At 56.6% G+C, this 19,878-nt stretch overlaps 2 protein-coding genes across 4 annotated transcripts in view; both read left to right on the forward strand.

Annotated features, from left to right (window-relative positions):
* Nucleotides 1-7,042, forward strand: part of PKM (pyruvate kinase M1/2) — a 20,278-nt gene extending 13,236 nt beyond the window's left edge. For 2 of the 3 annotated variants that reach the window (XM_086471633.1, XM_086471632.1), the window contains exons 9-11: nucleotides 3,821-3,987; nucleotides 6,214-6,395; nucleotides 6,936-7,042. In XM_086471633.1, the coding sequence (XP_086327759.1) occupies nucleotides 3,821-3,987; nucleotides 6,214-6,395; nucleotides 6,936-7,042 (456 nt within the window). Of the gene's footprint in view, nucleotides 1-3,148; nucleotides 3,316-3,820; nucleotides 3,988-6,213; nucleotides 6,396-6,935 lie in introns of all 3 variants that reach the window. The other variant, XM_086471635.1, reaches the window with a different exon arrangement.
* A 2,268-nt stretch (nucleotides 7,043-9,310) lies between these two features.
* On the forward strand, nucleotides 9,311-19,602 carry GRAMD2A (GRAM domain containing 2A). Its single transcript, XM_009961726.2, has 11 exons — nucleotides 9,311-9,331; nucleotides 11,940-12,053; nucleotides 12,759-12,816; nucleotides 14,278-14,350; nucleotides 14,432-14,535; nucleotides 15,327-15,425; nucleotides 16,370-16,441; nucleotides 17,377-17,439; nucleotides 18,775-18,931; nucleotides 19,280-19,379; nucleotides 19,491-19,602. The coding sequence occupies exons 2-11, from the start codon at nucleotides 11,950-11,952 to the stop codon at nucleotides 19,600-19,602; spliced, it is 942 nt and encodes a 313-aa protein (XP_009960028.1). The 5' UTR covers nucleotides 9,311-9,331; nucleotides 11,940-11,949.
* Nucleotides 19,603-19,878: the final 276 nt, after the last annotated feature.

Below are 19,878 nucleotides of genomic sequence, written 5' to 3' on the forward strand. Positions count from 1 at the left end.
TAATTCTTGGTTAGGGCAGGGTAAAGGGGTTTTTGCTGTTATGTTGGTATGAGTTTCTCCAAATGGCCTGTTCGTTTTGGCATATTAAGTGCCTTAAACTTCTCCAAGGTCAAGGAGCTGCTTAAGCAGTTTATCTCTTGATAATGAAAGGTATCGTCTGACTCCTGCGTGGGGGGCGGGGGAGGCTTGTGAGTCTGATTTGCAGCGCTCTTGCACTCAGCACCTGGTGCGCTTGGTGTTGGGGGTGTTTGTTGCACGAGTACTGACAGCACCATATTTTTACATGCCTGAACTGCCAGAAGCCTCTGCTCTGCTTCGAGTTTGCCCAGCTCGCATTTCAGCTGATAAAAACCCTGATGTCAAGTGTTGGTTCTCCCTAGTCACCAGTGCTGTGAATCATAGCAGTGATAACTCTCGCCAGTTTTATTTGCAACTCAGGGTATATAGATTAATCAGCTCAGCTAGTGTTTGTTTGCAGTGCATTATCTAAATATCTTCTACCTTTATCTGGACAATATGGAGTGGTGTTTTTTGCACGTGGCAAATGCAAAATATGACTTGATTACTGGGCAGTGACTGCTGGTTTAGAAGCTGAACACCAGCGGTGCACCTAAAAGGTTCTTCCTCGCTTTTTCACCTCCTAAATCACGAGGGTTGACTTTCTACCAAGAGTTGGAAACTTGCTGCAGCAAACCTGATACCTGGGTTTCCATTCTGGCATTAATTCTTAGGCTCGGGCAGGTTGTGTTGTACCTATAGCCTGAGCTCAGGATCCCTTGCACGTGCTTCCCTCTTCCTGCAGACCTGGGAATAGTGGTGTTTGCTCTGCCAGGCTCCTGTGGAAGTACTGAAGGTTTTAACCTTCTGTGCAGAGGAGCAAATACAGATTCGCTTTGTTTAATGTGACATGGCACAGGCAGCAAGGTGCCAACTCTGATGGTAGGAGCACGTCCCGCTACGGTCAGGATCTTCATCTCAGCTAATTCACTTGCTGTTAGTCGAGAGAAGCCCTGCCCAGCCGTAGTGCCCTGAGTAACCACGGTCTGAAAATCGGCAGCACGGCCAGCGCAGATGAGTATTTCCAATACTGGCTAAGCGGTCACGGAGGGGAGAGAGCGCCTTACCTCTGGTAAAGAGTGGCTCCTGTGTGTGTCCCCTGGCCTGAAATTGGTGTGGCTTTGGGTTGATGCATTTGTTTATGCAGTGCTGCTACAGTATTCCAAGTAAAGCTCCCTCTGTAGTGAGGTGCAGACAGCAAACGGGCTGTGATGCTGAGAATGATCAGGGTCTGTGCTATGGAGTGTCCTTTGCACCTTTCCAAAAGCCTTGACTTGTCTAGCCCAAAGCTGCCCCAGCAGCTTTGCTGGGACTCTGCAGTGGTTTCACTTAGCGATCCCTTTCCAGCTAGCCCTGTAGAAATGAGCTTACTCTTCGGTAGCTGGCATCTCCGTGACAAAAATGCCATGTGCCTCAAGTTTAGTAACAAGCTTCCAAACGTTGGGCAGGCTGATTCCTGCTTGTGGGAGTGGGCTTCCTTCCAGTTCCAGTCCACGATTCACAGTTGCGTTCAAATGCTGCCCTGGCCATGCTGTCTAACGAGACCAAGGTTTAAATAGCTGCTCCGTTGTCCTTTCTCCCACCTCCACCACAATATCTCCATCTGTGTGTCAACTGGGCACCCTCTAGCCATTTGCATGTGAGTAAAGCTAGTTGTGACGTGGTGGTAAGAATTGCTGTGCCCTTCCACTGTCAAAGCAGGCCCCTGTATACATGTATTCTCTTGCAACTGGGGAATGCAGGCTTCCCTCTAAACTCGGGTTCACTCTCCGTGTTACGTGGAGCTGTCTGCCTTTGGACCAGGAGCTGAAGATAAACTGCCTGGCTACCAGCTCTTGCGTTTGGAATGAGCGTTTTGAGGCGGATACTTCCATTTTATCTAACTGTGAGAGTAAAGCCAGCAGTAGCAAAACTGCTTTAGGACCAGAGTTGGCACCGGGGTGCTGTTCCTGCCTGTCACATGTGTCCTGTTATTTTTAGACATAAGATACTTAACTACTTTGGCTTAAACTGATATCTGTGGAAGATGGATAATTCCTAGCATCACATAAAATAATTAATTAATGCTGGAGTAGTAGAATTATTTGGAAGGGGTCTAACCTACAAAGCTTTCACTATAAGGGCACTTCAGTCTCTGCTTAAACACCAGCGCTCAGTGTAGCGGCTGCTCGCTTTCTGGAGTAACTGAAGTTGTCCTTGAAAAGGTGATCAACCTTTGCATGCTTCTCTGGTCTCTGCAAGCCTTCTTTATCGGGTTGTCAGGGGCTAACACAGCCTTCCGAAATGAGAATTGTCTTTAAATGGGAGTGGTTCCCAGCGTACTGGGATGAATAGATTACTGACCTTGTTGCAAATGCTTAGTCTGAACAGAAAGCCCTTAGTTGTGCCTCTGCACCTCTTGCCCTGTACAAACAGCCCAACGTACATGTTGTGACAACCCCATAAGGAAGACTTGTTCCTGTTTATTTTTCTGTTACTGAAAGGGAAGCTGGTACAGCCCTTGGAGGTGAAACTTGGTTGGCTCTCAAGTTAAACTAAATCTGATGAAGCTGAGACAGTCTCACAACTTCAGGGGCAATGAAAGTGCAGTGCTTACCTGTTGGCTCCGTGAAGACTGTTCTAGCGGTGCTGTGTGGTGGTGGAAGAATGTGGAGAGGGAACGTGGAGCTACAGGGGTTGCCTTTTGAGGAATCAGAGGCACATAGATGGCGTGAGAGTTTCTCAAGGAAGGAATAGCAGCAACAAAGTGCGGCCTGACTGAGCTGGCTTGCTGTAGTCCTTGAGAAGCGATCTGCTTCTGACTGCTCTGAGAGGACTCCAAAATATAGCCAGGATGCCACCTCTGAAATGCTGGCCCCGTGACCAGGGCCTGCTGGTGCAGCGGTGTGGCAGAGCAGCCAGCACGTCACTGAGCTGCGTTCAACAAATTCACAACCTGAGAGCCAAAGAGTTTCAGCCTGATCTTTAATAGCCTCTTGCATGCATTACTATGACAATTAAGCAACTTAATGTGATCTCATGTTACCCTGGTATATCTTTCCTTCTGTTCTTTCCTCTTTTTCTCCTCCTTCCCTCTTACTCGGGCCTGCAGATCGCTCGTGAGGCTGAGGCCGCAATGTTTCATCGTCAGCTGTTCGAAGAAATTTTCCGCCTCAATGTTAACAACAGGGACCCTGCCGATGCCATGGCAGTAGGCGCAGTGGAGGCCTCTTTTAAGTGCTTAGCTGCAGCCCTGATAGTTCTGACCGAGTCCGGCAGGTAGGGCTCAGAGAGGGGGCTTGGTGCCAGTTTGTTCCATGAGTAAGAACACGCTCCGTTCTAACACTGCAAATACTGAGCAGGCAGCTCGCTGCTGCAGTACCAGCCTTGCTTAACCGCTGCGGTCCGAGCTGAGCTCGTCTCTGTGGCAGGGAGGGACTTCAGGTAGGCAGGAGCAGAGCGAGAGTGCCTGGCAGTTGGCATGAATGTCACCTGAGTGTGGGCTCGGCAGGGCGAGGTGACTCAGTAGGTGCCACCAGTTTGGAAAAGAAACCTTGAGAATCGCCGGGGTCCTCTCTAAGGCTGTGCTGTTTGGGGGGTCGAGTGTTGCGGCCATAGCCCCAGCCTGTAGAGCTAAATCTGGGCATGCGAATTGGTAACTGTTCATGTCCAAAGCTGGTGGAATTGGTGTGACACCTCGCTGATAGAGCACCTCGCCTTACCCTGTGCTGCCCCGAGCGACTGATGTGAGTGTTGTCTTCCCGAACGCGTGTTGCTCTTATAGATTGCCCGGGAGGCCGAAGCCGCCATCTTTCACAGGCAGTTGTTTGAGGAACTGCGTCGTCTGACTTCCCTGAACTGTGATCCCACGGAGGCCGCCGCTGTTGGCGCTGTGGAAGCGTCCTTCAAGTGCTGCAGTGGGGCCATTATTGTCCTCACCAAGTCTGGAAGGTAGGAGGTGACAGGTTCCCTCAGGTCAAGCCCACTTCGTGACAGGGTGGGGGAAGGAGACTCGCAAAAAGATGGCTTTGAAAGACTAGAGCTGTAACGGTGAAGCCTGGGTTTTGGCAGCGACTGAGAGCCCAGGCTGCCTGCCTGCAGTGCCGGTTCCTCGGGAGATGGGCAGGCGCCTCAAACATCTGCACATCCGTAACCTCCGAGTTCCTCAGCCTGCCCCTGCCAGCGTGGCATCAGCACCGAGCCCAGCCTCCCCTCGCTGTTGCAAATGGTGTCTCTGCCAGCAGTGCTGGCTGGAAGAGTCAAAGGAAAATGAGCGTTGCAGCTTCGATTCAAACTTCTTGGCAAGAAATCTTCCATTTAACAGTAAGGCAGAAGTTCAGTGGATGCAGAATTTTTTATTTTTTATTTTTTTTTAAAAATCGAGGCCTCGGCCTTTTGTAGTAACATCCAGATTACTGGTTCTTTGCTGAACCTTTCAGGTGTCAACCCTGCTTGCCTAAGCCCAAGGGGCGAAGAGGGACTGCTTAGCCTAGAATTGTTAGGCAGGGAAATGGGAAGTGTTGGAAACTTCCTCTTACAGGTTTCCTTACGCCTGCCTGCGAGTCATCTCACTGAACAGGCAGGCACCCAGCGGCCAAGCGCTGCCTGCGCTCTCAGGTGAGCCCAGCGCCTTGGCTGCAGGTGCAAGACAGCAATGCAGATGCGCTGGGACGGTGCAGTTTGGGATCTCTGTCCGGCGGTGGTGACAGCTGCTGAGTAGGGACTTGCGCTTCCAGCTGTGGAAAGGGAGCTGAAGCCTTGCTGATCAGCTTTTCCGTCTAGAGGAACTAGGCTGCCCACTCTCAAAGCACGTCCGACCATAAGTCTCAGACTGCTTTCTGGAAGAAAATCTGAATTTCTTGCGCTGGATTTGGACCAAAGAAATAGCGCAGCAGCAGAGATGTGATTATATATGCGCTGGGCACGGTCTACATGAAGATCTGGACCATCGGTGAATCCTTCACCTAAATTTACAGCTTAAAATGGTTTGAAGCAGCCACTTTCTGCAGAGATGAGGAGTGGCTATGAGCACTGAGTTTCTGGATACCCTCGTGCTTCTAATGTTTCTTTGTAAAAGGTTCCAGTCTTACACTTGACCTTTTTAAAGAGATTTGAACTCTGATATTTGAATATTTTTAGCTGTGGATTCTGTTACAGCCTTTGAGTACCTGGATCTCCTAGAGCTACCAGGAGGTTTCTTGGACAGCGTGGGAAGGATTGTCTGAGAGCTGGCACGTGTGTTTGGGTGCTTCGAGCAGACTGCTACTGCCTGCTTTAAGCAGCAATCTTTGAATCTGAATATTGCTGAGCTTGGCTCCTCTAAACAAGGCTGCAAAAACTAGTGGAGATACTGGCATGCTGGTTGGAAAGATGGAGCTGTAAATGCTGTGGCCTTGCAGTTCTAATCTCCGTTTATTTGCGGATGCCCTCTGTAAGCAGTGCCCAGGGAAAGGGAAGCCATAGTCCCCACTCGGGGTGTGCTGCTTGCTGTTTTAAGGCATTTTAAGAACCCTGTGCCCAACTTCCCAGTATAAATTTTGGCCTTGGTTGCATTTGCTTCCTGTTGGGCACAAGAGCAGAGCTCTGTGCGGAGGAACCGGCCTGTTGGCTGGCTTTGCCGGGTGAACGTGGCTGGGAGGCAAATGGCTTCCTCCTTGGCAAGCTTTGGGAAGCGCTGCTGGCACAGGCTCTTTCCATCCCATAAACCGGGAGCTCCTCAAAACAGAGGGAACTTGCAGGGACCCCCATTGAGATGTCAAGGACTGCTTGCAGCAGCCAGAATAAATGGCACGTTGCCACCTTAACATAGCAACAGGGACAAAAAGAAGACTTGTTTTCGGGACCAAAACACGCAGATGGGACTTCCTAAACTTGGGGGCGAGGTGGTTTTCACCACAAGACTGGAGTAGGGGCTGCCGCCAAGGGATGGCCTTTGGTGGTGGTCCGCCCAGGTGCCTAACTGGGAATTCAGCAGAGCATCGAGCTGGTTGGTGAGCTTGGCTCTTGCCAGCATCTCCTGTGGTCATCCTCTGTGTCCCTCCAGGGGTTTTGTGGAGCCCTCCAGGGTGACAGGCAAACCTTGCTGCTGCTTGTGCTCCCTTTGGCTGTACACAGGCTTCCTCGTGGGCGGCTGTGCCTGTCATGTGGTGCTTCACCTTGTGTCTGGCTTCCTTCTAGGTCGGCACACCTGGTGTCCCGGTACCGCCCGCGGGCTCCCATCATTGCTGTCACCCGTAATGACCAGACGGCCCGCCAGGCCCACCTCTACCGGGGCATCTTCCCCGTCCTGTGCAAAGAACCAGCCCACGACGCGTGGGCAGAGGATGTGGACCTCCGTGTGAACCTGGGCATGAATGTTGGTGAGTGACGCCGCTCCGTACCTGGGGAGCGGTCTGGTGGGACGTGGTGATCCTGAGCACCTTTTTTGGGGTGACCGACAGGGACTGGTGACAAAGGGAGAGGAACCGGCTGCCTGTGTGGTAACGGTATCCGATTGGGAAATGGGGGATGGCAGTTGCATAAGCACAGGGATTGGGACATGGGATGGTGGGTTGCAGCAGAAAACCAAGTTGGTTTTAACGTGACAAGCGCTTGGGCGGTGATGCTGGTCACTCCTGAGAGGCCCAGAGCAGGGTCACTCCTTTCTCTGGCCTCTCCAAATCCTGTGCTGTTGAGTTTCAAGCTCCGTGTCGCAGAGGAGCCCGAAGCCGAGGCGACGGGTCTGCCGAGATGGGTGGGCAGCAGGAGGACGGCGTCCACCCCAGAGGCACAGCTGTGGTGGGACAGGCTGCCCCCTGCGCCTCGGTGGGGTGGGGGGCGGGTGACAAGCGAGGTTCCCCCTGCGGTGAGCTGCCGGCGGTAGGCCCTCGGCACCCACGCCTCCCTCTCTTCTCTCCTAGGCAAAGCACGGGGCTTCTTCAAGAGCGGCGACCTGGTCATCGTCCTGACGGGCTGGCGCCCCGGCTCGGGCTACACCAACACCATGCGCGTGGTGCCGGTTCCCTGAGCCGCCGAGGCCAGCCAGCGTCACCGCCCTTCCCCCTCCCCTCCGGCCCCCTCTCCCCTCGCCTTAGACCAGCCGTCGCTTGCGCTGTTCTCCGTGTCCCTAGAGTGGATGTAGGTTGCTAAACACCACCCAGTGCAGCAGCAGCAGGGGGAGAGACCTTAAATCACTAAAAAAAATATATATATATACTTGAAGTGTTTAGTTTTTTTTAAAACCTCTCCCCGTAGTGAAGTCCTGCCCCGATGTACGTCGGAGTTGGTGTAGGAGGTTCCTGCATGCTGCTGGGACCCCTCTTAGCCTAGTGACTGTCCTCAGGGTGTGAAATGTCCCTTTCTCTGCCCCTGTTTTGGGGTGACTGGGAAGGGGAGAGGCGACTTGTAGTCAACGGTTCCGCTGTAACTTTCCTAGCTCTGGGGAAGCTGCTACTCACCCCCCCTCCCACACAGCCCGAACTCTCCCCACAGACCAAATCCAAGGTGAATCCAGCCCCCTCTAAGCTGGGTTGGTTTTTCTTGGTTGTCGGGGTGGGGGTAGAAGAAGGGTGCTGGCTCCCAGCCTGTTCCACCTCTGTGCTCAGAGCTCCCCGTGCTCCCCTCGCAGCCTCGTCTCGTGTGTTAGTCGTGTTCCTCAGACCCTTCTCCCTCACCCCGCGCTCCGACGGGCCCCTGGGGTGGCCGAGCACAACTCCATCAATAAAGAGAAGCTGAAGCACCCGCCGGCCTGCCCTGATCCTTGGGCTGGGGGGGCGGGCGGGCGGGGGTGGGTGTGTGTGTGTGTGTGTGTGTGTGTGTGTGTGTGTGTTCTGCTCCTGCCTGCGCTCCCGCGCAGAGCCTGGAGGGGAGCTGGAGCCCGGCTTGGTGCGGCTGTCCCAGCCCGCGGGGACGGCGGGAGCGCAGTTGCGGGGTTCCTTTAAGAGGCGGGGCCTTCATCAGGCTCCACCCCCTCTCCCGCCAGTGGGCGGGGCGAGGCTGTGGCGGAGGGCGGGGAGTTGAGGACGGCGGCGAGCGGCAGCGGCCAATGGGGGAGTGCGGTGGGGGCGGGGAGTCGAGGCGGGCGGCCAATAGGCGAGCGCCGGAGCGCCGCGGGGAGGTCGGGCGCGCGGGGCATGACGGCGCCGGGCAGCGCGGGGCTGCCGCGCAGGTACGGACGGGCGGGGGGCGCGGGGGTCCTGGGGGCGGCCGGGAGCCGCGGGGCGCATCCCGGGAGCCGTGGGGCGCGTCCTCGCCGCTGCCGGAGAGCCCGGTGCTAGCCCTCGGCCTGCCCCCGGTCGGCCGCCGGCGGCGTCGCGCTCCGAGGGGAGCGCCGAAACAGCGAGGTTCCCCCCGGCCCCTGCCCCGCCGAGGGGACGCACGGGGCAGGGGGGGTCCCGCCGCTGCCCGGCCCGGGAGCCGCCGGTTCTGCCGGTGGGGGGGGGGGCGCTCCGAGCCCGGGCGGAGGCTGGAGACTGGTCCCGGGGGCTGTCCCGGCTGCTCCTCGCCGCGGCTCCCGGCGTGGCTCGGTGCTGGGCGGCGGCCGAGCTCTCCCGGCCCGTCACTGCCCCCCCGGGGCCGCGGGGGGACCAAGGCCGGGCTCTCTCCGTGAGCGTGGGGCTCTCTCCGTGAGCGTGGGGCTCTCTCCGTGAGCGTGGGGCTCTCTCCGTGAGCGTGGGGCTCTCTCCGTGAGCGTGGGGCTCTCTCCGTGAGCGTGGGACTCTCAGAGCGGCCCCCAGTAAAACCCAGGGTCCTGGGAGCCATCCTGGGACCGAGGCCTTGGCTCTCACCCCGGCTGTGACCCGCCGGGGACAGGCGGTTCCGGGGGGAGGACCCCCGGGGGGCAGCGGGGGGGGGCCGCCTGAGGCGCGGTGACCCGGGGGGGCGCAGAGGCTCCGGCTCTCCCCGCTCTCCCTGACCTCCTGCCTCTCTCCTGACAGCGCCGCTCGGGACCGGCCGTTCCTCTCCAGCATCCTCGGCGGTGGCTCCGCTCCAGCAGCCAACACACGGGATTGAAATGACCTTGAAAGCCGGCAACAAGGGCAGCTCGCCGGATCCTGCCCGGGCTCGCTCGGGCCGAGGCAGCCCGGCCGCAAGTGCCTCCCTCCGGCTCTGATCCTCGTTTTTGGGTTTTTTTGTGTTTTTTTGTTTTTTTTTTTTTTGTGGGGGGGAAGAGACGAAATCCCTGGCTCGCTCTCTCCTGCCTCTGCCACACACTTCCCCCTCGCTTGCGCCGGCAGCGAGGAAGGGGTCCACCGAAAATCAAACGCCGCCGGAGGTGCTCACGCCGGACCATTTTCAGGCTGGATCCCAGTACCGCGTAAGGGAAGGGAGATGCTGATCCGAGGGGGAGGGAGAAGTGTTGGGCTTCACCTGGCAAAGCCACAGCCAAGGAGGCGAGCTGGGGGTCTCGGGGAGGCTGTGTGGGCAGGGAGGGGGTGTCAGCCCCGGTACGGCAGGCAGGGGGTCAGCAGGTTGCCGGCAGTTTTCCCTTTGCTGGAAACTCCTGGGCCCGCCTGTTTTGCCTTATCTCAGGAGCTCTGTGCTCCAACTGTTCTTGCTCTGCTTGTAGTTTGGGACACTCGAGATGGTGATTTTCCTGCAGAAGCAGCTTCCTGCTAAAAAAATTCTTTCAGGAGGGTGACCGCATGAGCCGCTAGGAAGTGTTTTCTTCCCTGTTGCTGGCGCTGGAAGCGGCTCTTGGCAGGGAGACCTCCCCGTCAGCTGTGCCTGGAGCCCGACCTTATCTTACCTCGTGCTCCCGAACCCCAGATCTCCATCCCTGCTGCATCTGGGAGCTGGGACAGAGTGAGATCTAGAGAGGGGAGGTGAGGCAGCTGCTGCAATGTCTCTGCTGGGGCTAAGGATGCTCCTCACAGCCCCGAGACCCTCCCTGGAGCAGCCCAGTGCCAGCACTGTGTCCAGGGACTGTCTGACCTGGGTCTTGTCCCTGGTGGTGACCGTAACAGGGAGAGAAAGCCAGGGCAGGACCATGCAGCACTTCCAAGTGCTCTCCACCCTCTGGCTCTTCTCCTTCTAGGGGGTTGCTGTGTGTTTGGTGACCTCAAGGGGGGTTTCTTGATGCCCTCGCTTTGAGCAGGAGGTGCCTTTCCCCATCCCTTGTGTGGTGCCCCTTGGCATCAGCCCCAGTTAGGGCTAAATCCGCTCGCCTGGATTAAGCAGTACAACTGCTTGGGGATTTAAGGGATGACGTGGGGGAAGCTGGAGCAGGCTGAGGTCTGGAGCAGGAGGCTGTGGAGCAGGTTGGAGCCCCTTTTCCAGGACAGAGGCAGGGGGGATGAAGGCTTTGGTGCCTCCATGATAGGAGTTTTGGCTTCAGGGCAGCATGGCGTCACCTGGCAGAGGGTGTTTGGGGCATGGGGCTGCCCATCCCGAAGGCACGGGGTGTCCTAGGAATCAGACAGGGAAGGAGACTTTTGGTGCAATGCCAAGGGATGTTATTTTGGTGCTTCTTGTTGGTAGAATCTCCCTTCCCTCCCAGACGCATCCTTTGACCTGAGCTTCTCCTAAAAAAAGCCCACAACCTCGGAGTGTTCATCCCGTCCCTGCAAAGCTCGGGTTTTGGGGCTGTGTGGGCAGCTCACTTACTTTGCACACGCTGGTTGCGGGGATCCAGGAGCTGGTTCCCAGCCTGCTCCGAACTGCCTGGCACCGGAGACTTGTGTTGGGTTGTTCTGCAGCCCCGTGTAGGTGCTGCATCTTGAGGGGGCATCCCCTGTGCCTCCGGCCAGGATTCAGCCTGGCTCCATCGCATTGGGCGGTGTTTCGGTTGGGCTCCTGAGGCTGCGGGGACACAGGGGCTCACGTAGCTTCGACTCTTGGGCTATTTGGGCACGGCTGTTGGGGTGCGGTACCCCTGTCCTGACTCTCCTCGAGTCTGTGGGGGATTATTTAAATGGGTTTTCCTTCGGATAAGCCCCTCTGAGTGGGAACGAGGTGTGTCTAGGGAACTACAAGCAGTGAAAGAGGCCCCTCCCTGGTATGTGGGAAGCAGTTTGGTATGGCTTCTCTGCCTGGGCTCTGCCGCACCGCCACGGCATCATCCCTGCGGGCACCGGGATGCGCTTCAGCTCCGCGCTTGTCCTGCCGGATGCCTGTCCCCCACCTGCTCTGGCATCACCCCCTGCCCGTTGAGCCGAGCTCTTTTCCCTCAAATAGTTTCCTCTCTGTAGGTCCAGGGGCTGTTTGCTGGCTCTGCCAAGACACCGGAGCCTGTGGATCGCCGCTCCGGCATCGGTTCCCTGGGATTGCGCTCCGCTTTGGCTCTTGGTGCCAGCAGCGCCGCGGCACAGCAATCTCCGGTTGTGGTTTGCCAAGGGTGGAAGCGTCACCTTTCTGGCCCGCCGGATGATAACCTTCCCTGCGCGGCACTGTGAGCGTGTTTGCTTTACCTGCCGCAGTCGATAAGCGCCTCTAATAAAACTCATGATTGTAAATAACAGGCTTTAACGAGAGGGGAGCGATTAAAGGAGGGAGATGATGCCCTTGGCAAGGGCTCTGTCCTGGGAAGACGGTGTTTTGGTGACCTGGAGGAGCAGGCCCTGGCCCTCCCTGGCTGATATCTCCCTCACCCCGGGGAGTTTTGTAAACCTGTGATTTTTCCCATCCCAACCTGCATCTCTTGCGGAGGAGAGGCTCTGCTTTGGAGGGTGTTATCTGAGGCAGCAGGGAGGGAGCCGCTGCTCCTTGCCCACTCGGTTGTGAGCATTGGGGAGTTCCTGGCAAGAAATGCCCTTTTTTTCTCCACGTGACTTGGGAAATTGCAGAAATATTCTTGCTGTCCTTGAGCGGCAGAGATACTAACATCTCTGTGCAGGCTGGGATTGAAGGGAATGGCTTTATGGCTCCAAAACGCACCTCTCCCCTCTTTCCATTCCCCTTGGGGGCTAACAGGCTTCTCCTTGCAGCACCAAGCCGATGCATGAAAAAGCAGCTCCCCTGAAGAGCCCTGAGCCCATGCACGGCCGTGAGAAACTGGAGGCATCCCACAAGGAGAAGAGTTTGGATTCCCTCGATGGCAGGTGAGGGGCAACATCCTGGGGTCTACGGTTGAGTATTTGGTCTTTTTTTTCCTCCTGTTGCGACCTTCCGCAGCATCCCCGCTGCCTCCGAGCCCCCAGATGCAACCTGCCAGCTAGGGGTGGGCACAGGGGGTCCTCTCTTTGTTTCCTCCCTCAAATGTGGGGTCTATAAAAGCAGGGAGGGGATTGGGGAAGGGGACCGGTGTTCCCACTGCTGAGGATTTCACTGTCTCTGTAGTTTCTCCCTCCTTCTGCCTGCGTGATGGATGCCCTGTGCACGACCAAAGCCGAGTCTGTCCTGCCTGGGCACGTTCCCAAATTCCCGTTTGTGCTTTCCCTGGGGAAGCCTTGACCCGGCCGAAGCTGCCCATCACCAGCTCCCAGCCTGTCTCAGGCTGCTGCCGGGGGCAGCTCTGGGCTCCTTCCCCTGGTGCTGGGGTGTGTTTTGGGTACGAGCACCCCGGTGCCTCCACCAGTTCACCATCAGCCTGATGCTGGACAGAGATTGTCCTTCTCCTGCAGCCATTATTTAACCTCAGCAATGTCTGATGCTACGGTAAATCACCGAGACATCTGAAATGCGGCTTCCCGGGGTCTCTCTCTGGTCGTCTACGTCTTGCCACATCTCTTGCAGCACACGTGGTTTAAGGAATGGGTGAGAGACCTGGGGCTCTTCACTTACCTCATTATTGTTTTTTCTTCCAGCCTCCACCTGAATGAAGCCCTGAAGGATGAAGACATCAAGAAATGCCACCGGGAAGTGGTAAGTCTTTGGCTTCGTGAGCAAACGGGGTGGTTCGTTGTAGCCTGACCCTGGCCGTTTGTCATGGAGGAGCCCTCCCAGGGTCTCAAATGTTTCCTGTGAGAACTGGAGGCAAAGCTGCAGCAGCTCCTGGTGTAGGGCAGAGGCTCCTGCCTGCATTTTCAGGGGAGCTGAGTTTTGTGTGGCTTGTGATCTCCCTTGCAAACACTTTTGGGATTTTCCATCCAAAGCAAAGGAGAAAGCGGAAAGCTTGACAGCAAGCAGTTCCCGTCCGTTTGAACCTTTTTGGTGGTCAAATCATGCCCAAAATAGAGCTTTTCAGTCTGTCTGCAAACAAGAGGTGCTCTGGAAGAGGAAGGAGCAGTGGGAGGAGGCAGTTTGCCTTTCCCTGTGAAAAAGATGGAGGAGAAAAACATTTTGCTGATTATTCAGAGGCATCTGGGATGGTTATGGGGTTGGCAAAGGGTTCGTGCTGGGGCCAGGGGGTGTTTCTTGATCTGCAGGAGGTGATGCCATGGCTATCCTCGCGCCGTGTCCCCCTGCGTCCCCCTGAAACGCTCCCACTGACACCCTCACCATCCTGGCATCTCTCTGGGAGGTGTCTAAGCCAACCCCAGGTGATGCTGAGCCTTGATCCTCTTACAGCCCAGCTCATCCGGTGACAAGGTGCGCAGAGCAGAGGTGACCTTGTCACTGCAGGCAGGAGGGCTCTGCCTGCGGTGCTGCCTGCAAACCAGCCTTGCTGCTCCAGGGTCCTTCAAGCCGTGCTGGACCTCTCCGCATCCTGGCAAAGCGTCCTGTCCCTTGGATTTCGAGTGGCAGACGTCACTGCCGCGGGGACAGCCGTGTCCCTGGGGAGCACCCCCAGGTCCAGGGCGCTGCCTTCTCTGGGGCAGGGGGCACAAATCTGCCCGCGCTGCCTTACGGCGCTAATTGAGCGGATTTAACGCAAAGCATCAAACTACTTTGGAGCCTGTAACTTACACACAGAATGATTTAAGGGCGAACCTGCCGAGCCTCCCGCCGCGGCTGCCGGCAGGCTTTGAAGAGGCACCGGGAATATAAATAGCTGGATGGCGCGGCGTGATGGGCGCAAAGCAAGTGTTGTCACCGTGCCCCGAATAAGGGAAGAGCTCGAGGAGGAGGAGGAGGAGGAGAGAAACCGCTGGGCAAAATAAATTGCCTGCGGACGAGCCTGGGAGAAACCCGGCTCCTCGCAGAGTCTCAGCAGCCTCCTTAGATATCAGGGGAAATGTTTATTTGGGAGGATGGCACAGCATTTGCTGGGTGCTGGATCGTCCGACACTCCTCTAGCCGTTCAGGCCCGCCGTCCCCAGCCCGGTGGGACCCCGCTGCGCCGGTCCCGGGTGCGGGGAGAGGGAGATTTTTTTTGCAGGAGGGTGTTTTTTGGGTCTCCTTATTGGCAAGGTCACCAGATAACTTTGCTCTGCTTCTTTTCAGGCTGCTAGCAAGTACAACTCCCAGTACCACAAGCTGTTCAAGGACATCCCAACGGAGGAGAGCGTGCTGAAAGGTGAGTGGCACGGCAAGGGACGGGCATGGGGGCGGCAGGATCCGGCACGCGGTCTGCCATGCCCCTCTATCTGCCTCGCAGTTTGCTCCTGCGCGCTCCAGAGAGACATTCTTATCCAGGGAAGGCTTTACATCTCCCCCAACTGGCTCTGCTTCTACGCAAACCTTTTCGGGAAGGACATCAAGGTAACATGGGGGCCAGCTCACCCTGGTCACGGAGGGCTTGTAGCCCAGGCTACGCCACAGCTTATCCGCTTCCACACCCAAATACAACCAAAATCACCGTTAAAAGCCTCTGATGAGAAGGGGAGCGTGGCTGTGCCTCCCCCTCTGATCACCTGTGGCATCTGCCTGGGGAAATCAAATATTGGTTTGGTTTAAAATTCCCTGATGCAAAACCTCCTACAAGCCGCAATGGCATTTGAAGGAAGATCAAAGGTTTCGGGCGGGGGGGAGATTTGAATCTCTCTTGGCTTTTCTTGATTTACAATCTGATGTTTCCCCGTTAGTCTGGTGGCTGACGGGGATCTTGGGGAGAGACAACTTCCTTTAAAACTGCGCTGAAGAACTGAATTATTTATATCAGCTGCTTTAAACAAATACTTGATGGAGGTACAGGGCTTCAATGAAGTTACCCTGCCATAAATGACATCCTGCCTTGTTTTTAACTCTCCCTGGGCTGGGGGGAGGGGGGGGCTCTTCTGGTGGGGCTTAGGGAGACTCACTGGATGATGCTTTCCCTGTGTCCTTGCTGTTTTGATTGAGTAGAAGCCACCTCCGAGCTGAGATTAACTCGGGGGCGATGCCGTGACCTTTAATAAAACACAAGCTGTCTCTGGCAAATGCCGAGTCCCTGCGTCGCAGCTCTGCTTGGGGCATAATTAACAATGCATGTTAAATCTCTGCCTTGCGAAAGAAACTCCCTGAGCTCATGCCGTGCCTGTCCCTGTCTGTCCCTGTGTCTTTTTGCCCTCCAGGTTGTGATCCCGGTGGTCTCTGTACAGCTGATAAAAAAGCACAAGACGGCTCGGCTGCTGCCCAACGGCTTGGCCATCACCACCAACGCCAGCAGAAAGGTAACGCTGGTGCTTTGAGCTTTGGTGCCCGGCCTCGCCGCAGCTGGGGGATGCCCTGGTCCGAGTTGGCTTGATTTGAGAGCAGGGAATGGAGTGATTCCCAGCCCCAGCTGAAAGCGCAGGCCAGTTGGGAAGTGAGCTCTGCTCTCTGTGCTGGCAGCCAGCCAGGGCAAACACTGTGGCTTTGCTTTTGTTTCTGAATCTCACTTTGTTTCTGGGCAAAGCAAAGCCCAAGTGAACCTCAGCCGAGCCTGACAAATCCCTGCCAGGCTCAAATAAAACCTTTAAACTCCTTAAACACAAGCAGGGGAAGGGTTTGGGCCGGTGTTCAACCTGAGATGGTGGAAAACTTGGTTAAGGGGCTGAATTTCCTGCTTTTAAATCACGTTTGGTATTGTTGGCTGATGTAGTCCTGCTTGCTGTGTCTGAGTCCTCGCCTGCCCTGGGTGCTGCTGGCAGCAGCATGTGTTGCCCATCCCCTGCCAGGGAGGGGATTATTCCTGCGAGATTTTGGGAGGGGGCAGCACAAGGCAGGATTTGGGGGTTCAAAGTGATCTGCTTGCAAGGCTGCTCAGCACATTGCGTGGGCTCTGCATCAGGCAAGGTCAGCGCTGCCCCGTGTCCCCTTGTGCCAATCCATGGGGAAGTTTTCCATCGCTCCTGGCCCCGTTTGCTGCCGGATCCCTCTGGGCTGAGCACAGGAGGGCCCATGGGAACAGCAGCTGAGCAAAACTGGCCCCAAAAAAATCTGGTCCAGGTTTTAGCAGGCTGCAGAAATAACAGCAGGGAAACTCCACGGGGAGATGCCTGCGGCAGGGGGGAGCATGGCTCCCGAAGGAGGGGAGATTCAAGGGCAGGACGTCTCTGCCTGTCCCCTGCCTGTGATGAACCGGACTTGAGATGGAGAGGAATCTCTGCTGGCAGCTTCTCTCTTTCCCTTGCAGTACATCTTTGTGTCCCTCATCTCCCGTGACAGCGTCTATGATGTCCTGAGGAGAGTCTGCACGCACCTGCAGGTACCCTGCACCCCTTGTCTGGTGGCATTTTGACGGCCGCAGGGCTCTGCGCTCACCCCTTAGGCCTCATTTCAGGGAGCAGAGCTCTTCACTGCCTCCAAGGCTTTGGGCTGCTCCCAAAGCCCTCCTCGGTGCCCCGCTGCCTCTTCGCAGCATCCTCGCTTCACAGCAAGGGATGGGAAGAGGGCAGGGGCCGTGCCCTGGGCATGTCCTGTCCCTGTGAGCCACCGCTGGCCGTTTCTGGGTCATGGATGATTGAGGCAGAGCCCGGAGTTTCTGCTCTCTCCCAGGGCGTGTATATGAATTATTTATAATCTGGTAGTAATACTAGTTCTGCCACTCTGCCCATCGCTGCCTTTTCCCCAGATCCGTGTTTTAAGGGGAGGAGAAATGGTACAAAGTGAAAATAAATTTGAATTAAAAAGTCTAAGGGGAGAAGGCATCCATCAGCCCTCGAGCTGGAGGGGAGGATTGTGGGGACCAAGAGGGCTTTTGCCTGCCTTTGAAGCAAGTGGGAAGTGGTGCTGGAGCCCTTCCCCACCCAGAAGGGTGTCTGCCAGCTGTGCCAGGGCAGCCATTTGGGTGACTCAGCCCTGTTGCCGAACTGGGGGATTTATTCTTTGAAAGGTGCTGGGCTATGCCCCGATACTCCCTTTTTTTTCCCCTGATGGTTTATCCTCCCCACTGGGAGCCGTGGCCGGCACAGGAGCCCTTGGCTCAGCCACGGCCCTGTAGGGTTTTCAGTGATGGGAAGCAGTGATGCGGTGCCCCGTCCTTTGCTGGATGCTCTTCTTTGTCCCCAGAGTCTCTCTGCTTGCAAGTTTTAAGCAGCTGCTTTTCATAGACTCGCCAGAAATGTCAACATTCAATTTTCTGACTCAGATTGAAGCAGGGGATAGGCGGCACTAGAACTCTAGTTTCCTTCTCCCCTCCAGGTTTCAAGTAAGAAGAGTTTGAGTTTGAAGGAGCTGACAGAGGAGCCTGATGCTGTGTCACTGGTGAGGGTCAGGGTGGTTCTGGGAGAGGGAAGGACCCCTATGAACTTGTGCTGTGGGCAGGAGAGTGTCTGCCTGGCCTCTTTCCCAGTACGCTGAGGTCTGGCCAGCAGCCACTTGCAGGGTGCAGAGTCGTTCCTCACCCCTTGCTGCTGACAAAGGTCACACGAGGATGCGGCTGTTGCCTTCCTAGCTCATCCTCTGGGATCCTCATACCCTGACTTGGCTGAAATGGATGGGCCAAGAGGATGATTTGGACAGCCTATGGCTTACCACAAGCAAATGGCTCGGCTGATTGGTCTCGGGGGTCCATTTATAGATGGAAAAACTTCAGAGCCACGAGGAAAATGTCACCACTCTGCTCCTGCGGGCTGATGCTGTTCACAGCTGTGATCACGGATAACAGGCTGGACATGTGGTTGAATTATCCAAAAACCCGTGGGATGAGTGCAGCTGGGAAGCTGGCAAGGGGAAAAGCCTGCTGAACCACGGTGTGGCCAAGGGAGCAGGATGGGCCGCATCCTGCTGCCTTTGGAGCACGGCAGGGCTCGGCTCTGCCCGTGGTGGCTGCATCCCTGGCTGGCAGGATGTGTCCTCTCTGAAATGTGTGTGGCCTGTCCCTGTCTCTGCTCCATCACAAAGCTGTTGGTGCTGTGGCCATGTGGGGCTGCACAGGGTTGCTGATCAGCATGTCCCCCATGGGCTGCTGGCCTTCTGCATCGGGCTGGGTGCAGGAGGTGACAATTGGGCTGGCCCTTCTGGCCCAGTGGCCCCGCATGCTGGACCAGGAGGTGGCAGGTGGGATGTCCCCATGGTCTGGTGCCATCCCAGGTGTGGAAGGCGTGTTTCAAGGGCTGAATTGGGAGTGATCCAGGCTGGCAGCATCTTTTGCTGCTTCTGAGGGATGTAGCCCTTCAGCAGCTCCAGCCCCAGGGACTCTGGTGGGGGAACACCTCTCTGTGCTGGCTGCCACCCAGCTCCATTTGGTGCCTTTCCGGGGCATGCTGGGACCGGGATGCCGAGCCACGGGGTGGGTGAGGGGCTCTTGGAGGGTGAGAGGCGGCGGCCCTGAACTTCAAGGGATGAAGGAGGCAGCAATTGGTATTTGGGGCAGGCAGGGAGTGCATGGGTGGGTCCTTTCCTATGGCAGCAGGAGCCTGTGTCCCTGTGGGGCCATCATGGAGGACCAGCTCCCCCTTAGGATGATATTTTGGATGGGCTGGTACAAGATGCCGTAAGGTTCGAGTCCAAATGTGGCCCCACCGTGTCCTCGGTGCTGCTGGTTTCATGGCAGAAACTGCTGCTGGTGGCATGGCTCACCCGGGGCTGTTCCTGCAGGAGGTGATCGTTCCTGAGGGCAAGTGGAGGAAGGTGTCACCCGCTTCACTGTCACTGTCACTGCCGGATGCTGACTACCAGTGCATCCACCGGACCTCTGTCAGCAGCCTGAGTGCCAAGGAGAGCTCTTTCACTTCCGAGGAGCCCCTGGTTTCAGGTGAGGGCTGTGTCCTACCCAGGGACACGGGTTTGTGCCATGCCCTGCACATGGTACTGGGCATAAACCTCCATAAGTACATGTTCATCCATCCTCTGCTCTCATGGAGGGGCTTTCGGCTTTGCACGCAAGCAGAGTTGAGGCTGGCAGTCGGTGATGGGGTCCTGGGGATAGGATGGGGTGTCTTTCCTGCGGGGTCTGAGCCTTCAGCGTGTGCCTGTAATGCCCATGCAGGCAGCGTTAGCCCATGGGGGAGGTATATTTGATGCTTGAAGGCTCCTGGTTGCTGGAGGAGCACGAGCATCTGCCCAGGATTGCCATGCTGCTGACTATGGGCTTGCATTTCAGAAAGTGCAATCAACACCGAGGAGGAGCTGGAGGCAGAGCAGGGCTGTGTGGCGGAGCTGAGACCCTCCGACTACCAGCTCCTGAAGATCTTCATCGTGCTGTAAGTGTGCCGAGGGCGGCCGCGGCGTGGGGAGGATGGCCGGGGGTACACTGGGAACATCGGTCTCAACCGCCGGCTGCTGAGCGCTTGTGCTTGTTTCTCTGCTCCCAGCATCTGTCTCCTGGTCGTGTCCTCTTCGTACCTGGCGTTTCGCATCTTCCGTCTGGAGCAGCAGCTCTGCTCTCTGAACCGGGACTACCTCTCCCGTGGGCACAGGAGGTGAGGGACCTTCAGGGACACTTTGGGGCAGGTGGGTCACACTGCAAGGGGAGGACCTAAGGGATGTGGTGCAAAGAGCAACGGCTCTGCTCTGTGACATGTCCCAGGGATGCTTTGTCACTTATCCTGTGCCTGCTGTTGGGATGGCTGATGGCAGACCCCAAAGTGCCATCCCCACGCAGCAGGTGATCGCATCAACTGCTGGTTTGAGCGACTGGGGAAAGCTCTGCTGTCCCTGAGACTTTCAGCTCTTGGGAAAAGGTTTCCATGTGGGTTTGGG

This window comes from Leptosomus discolor, chromosome 11, assembly GCF_034619465.1.
Source record: "Leptosomus discolor isolate bLepDis1 chromosome 11, bLepDis1.hap2, whole genome shotgun sequence".
NCBI lineage: Eukaryota > Metazoa > Chordata > Aves > Leptosomiformes > Leptosomidae > Leptosomus > Leptosomus discolor.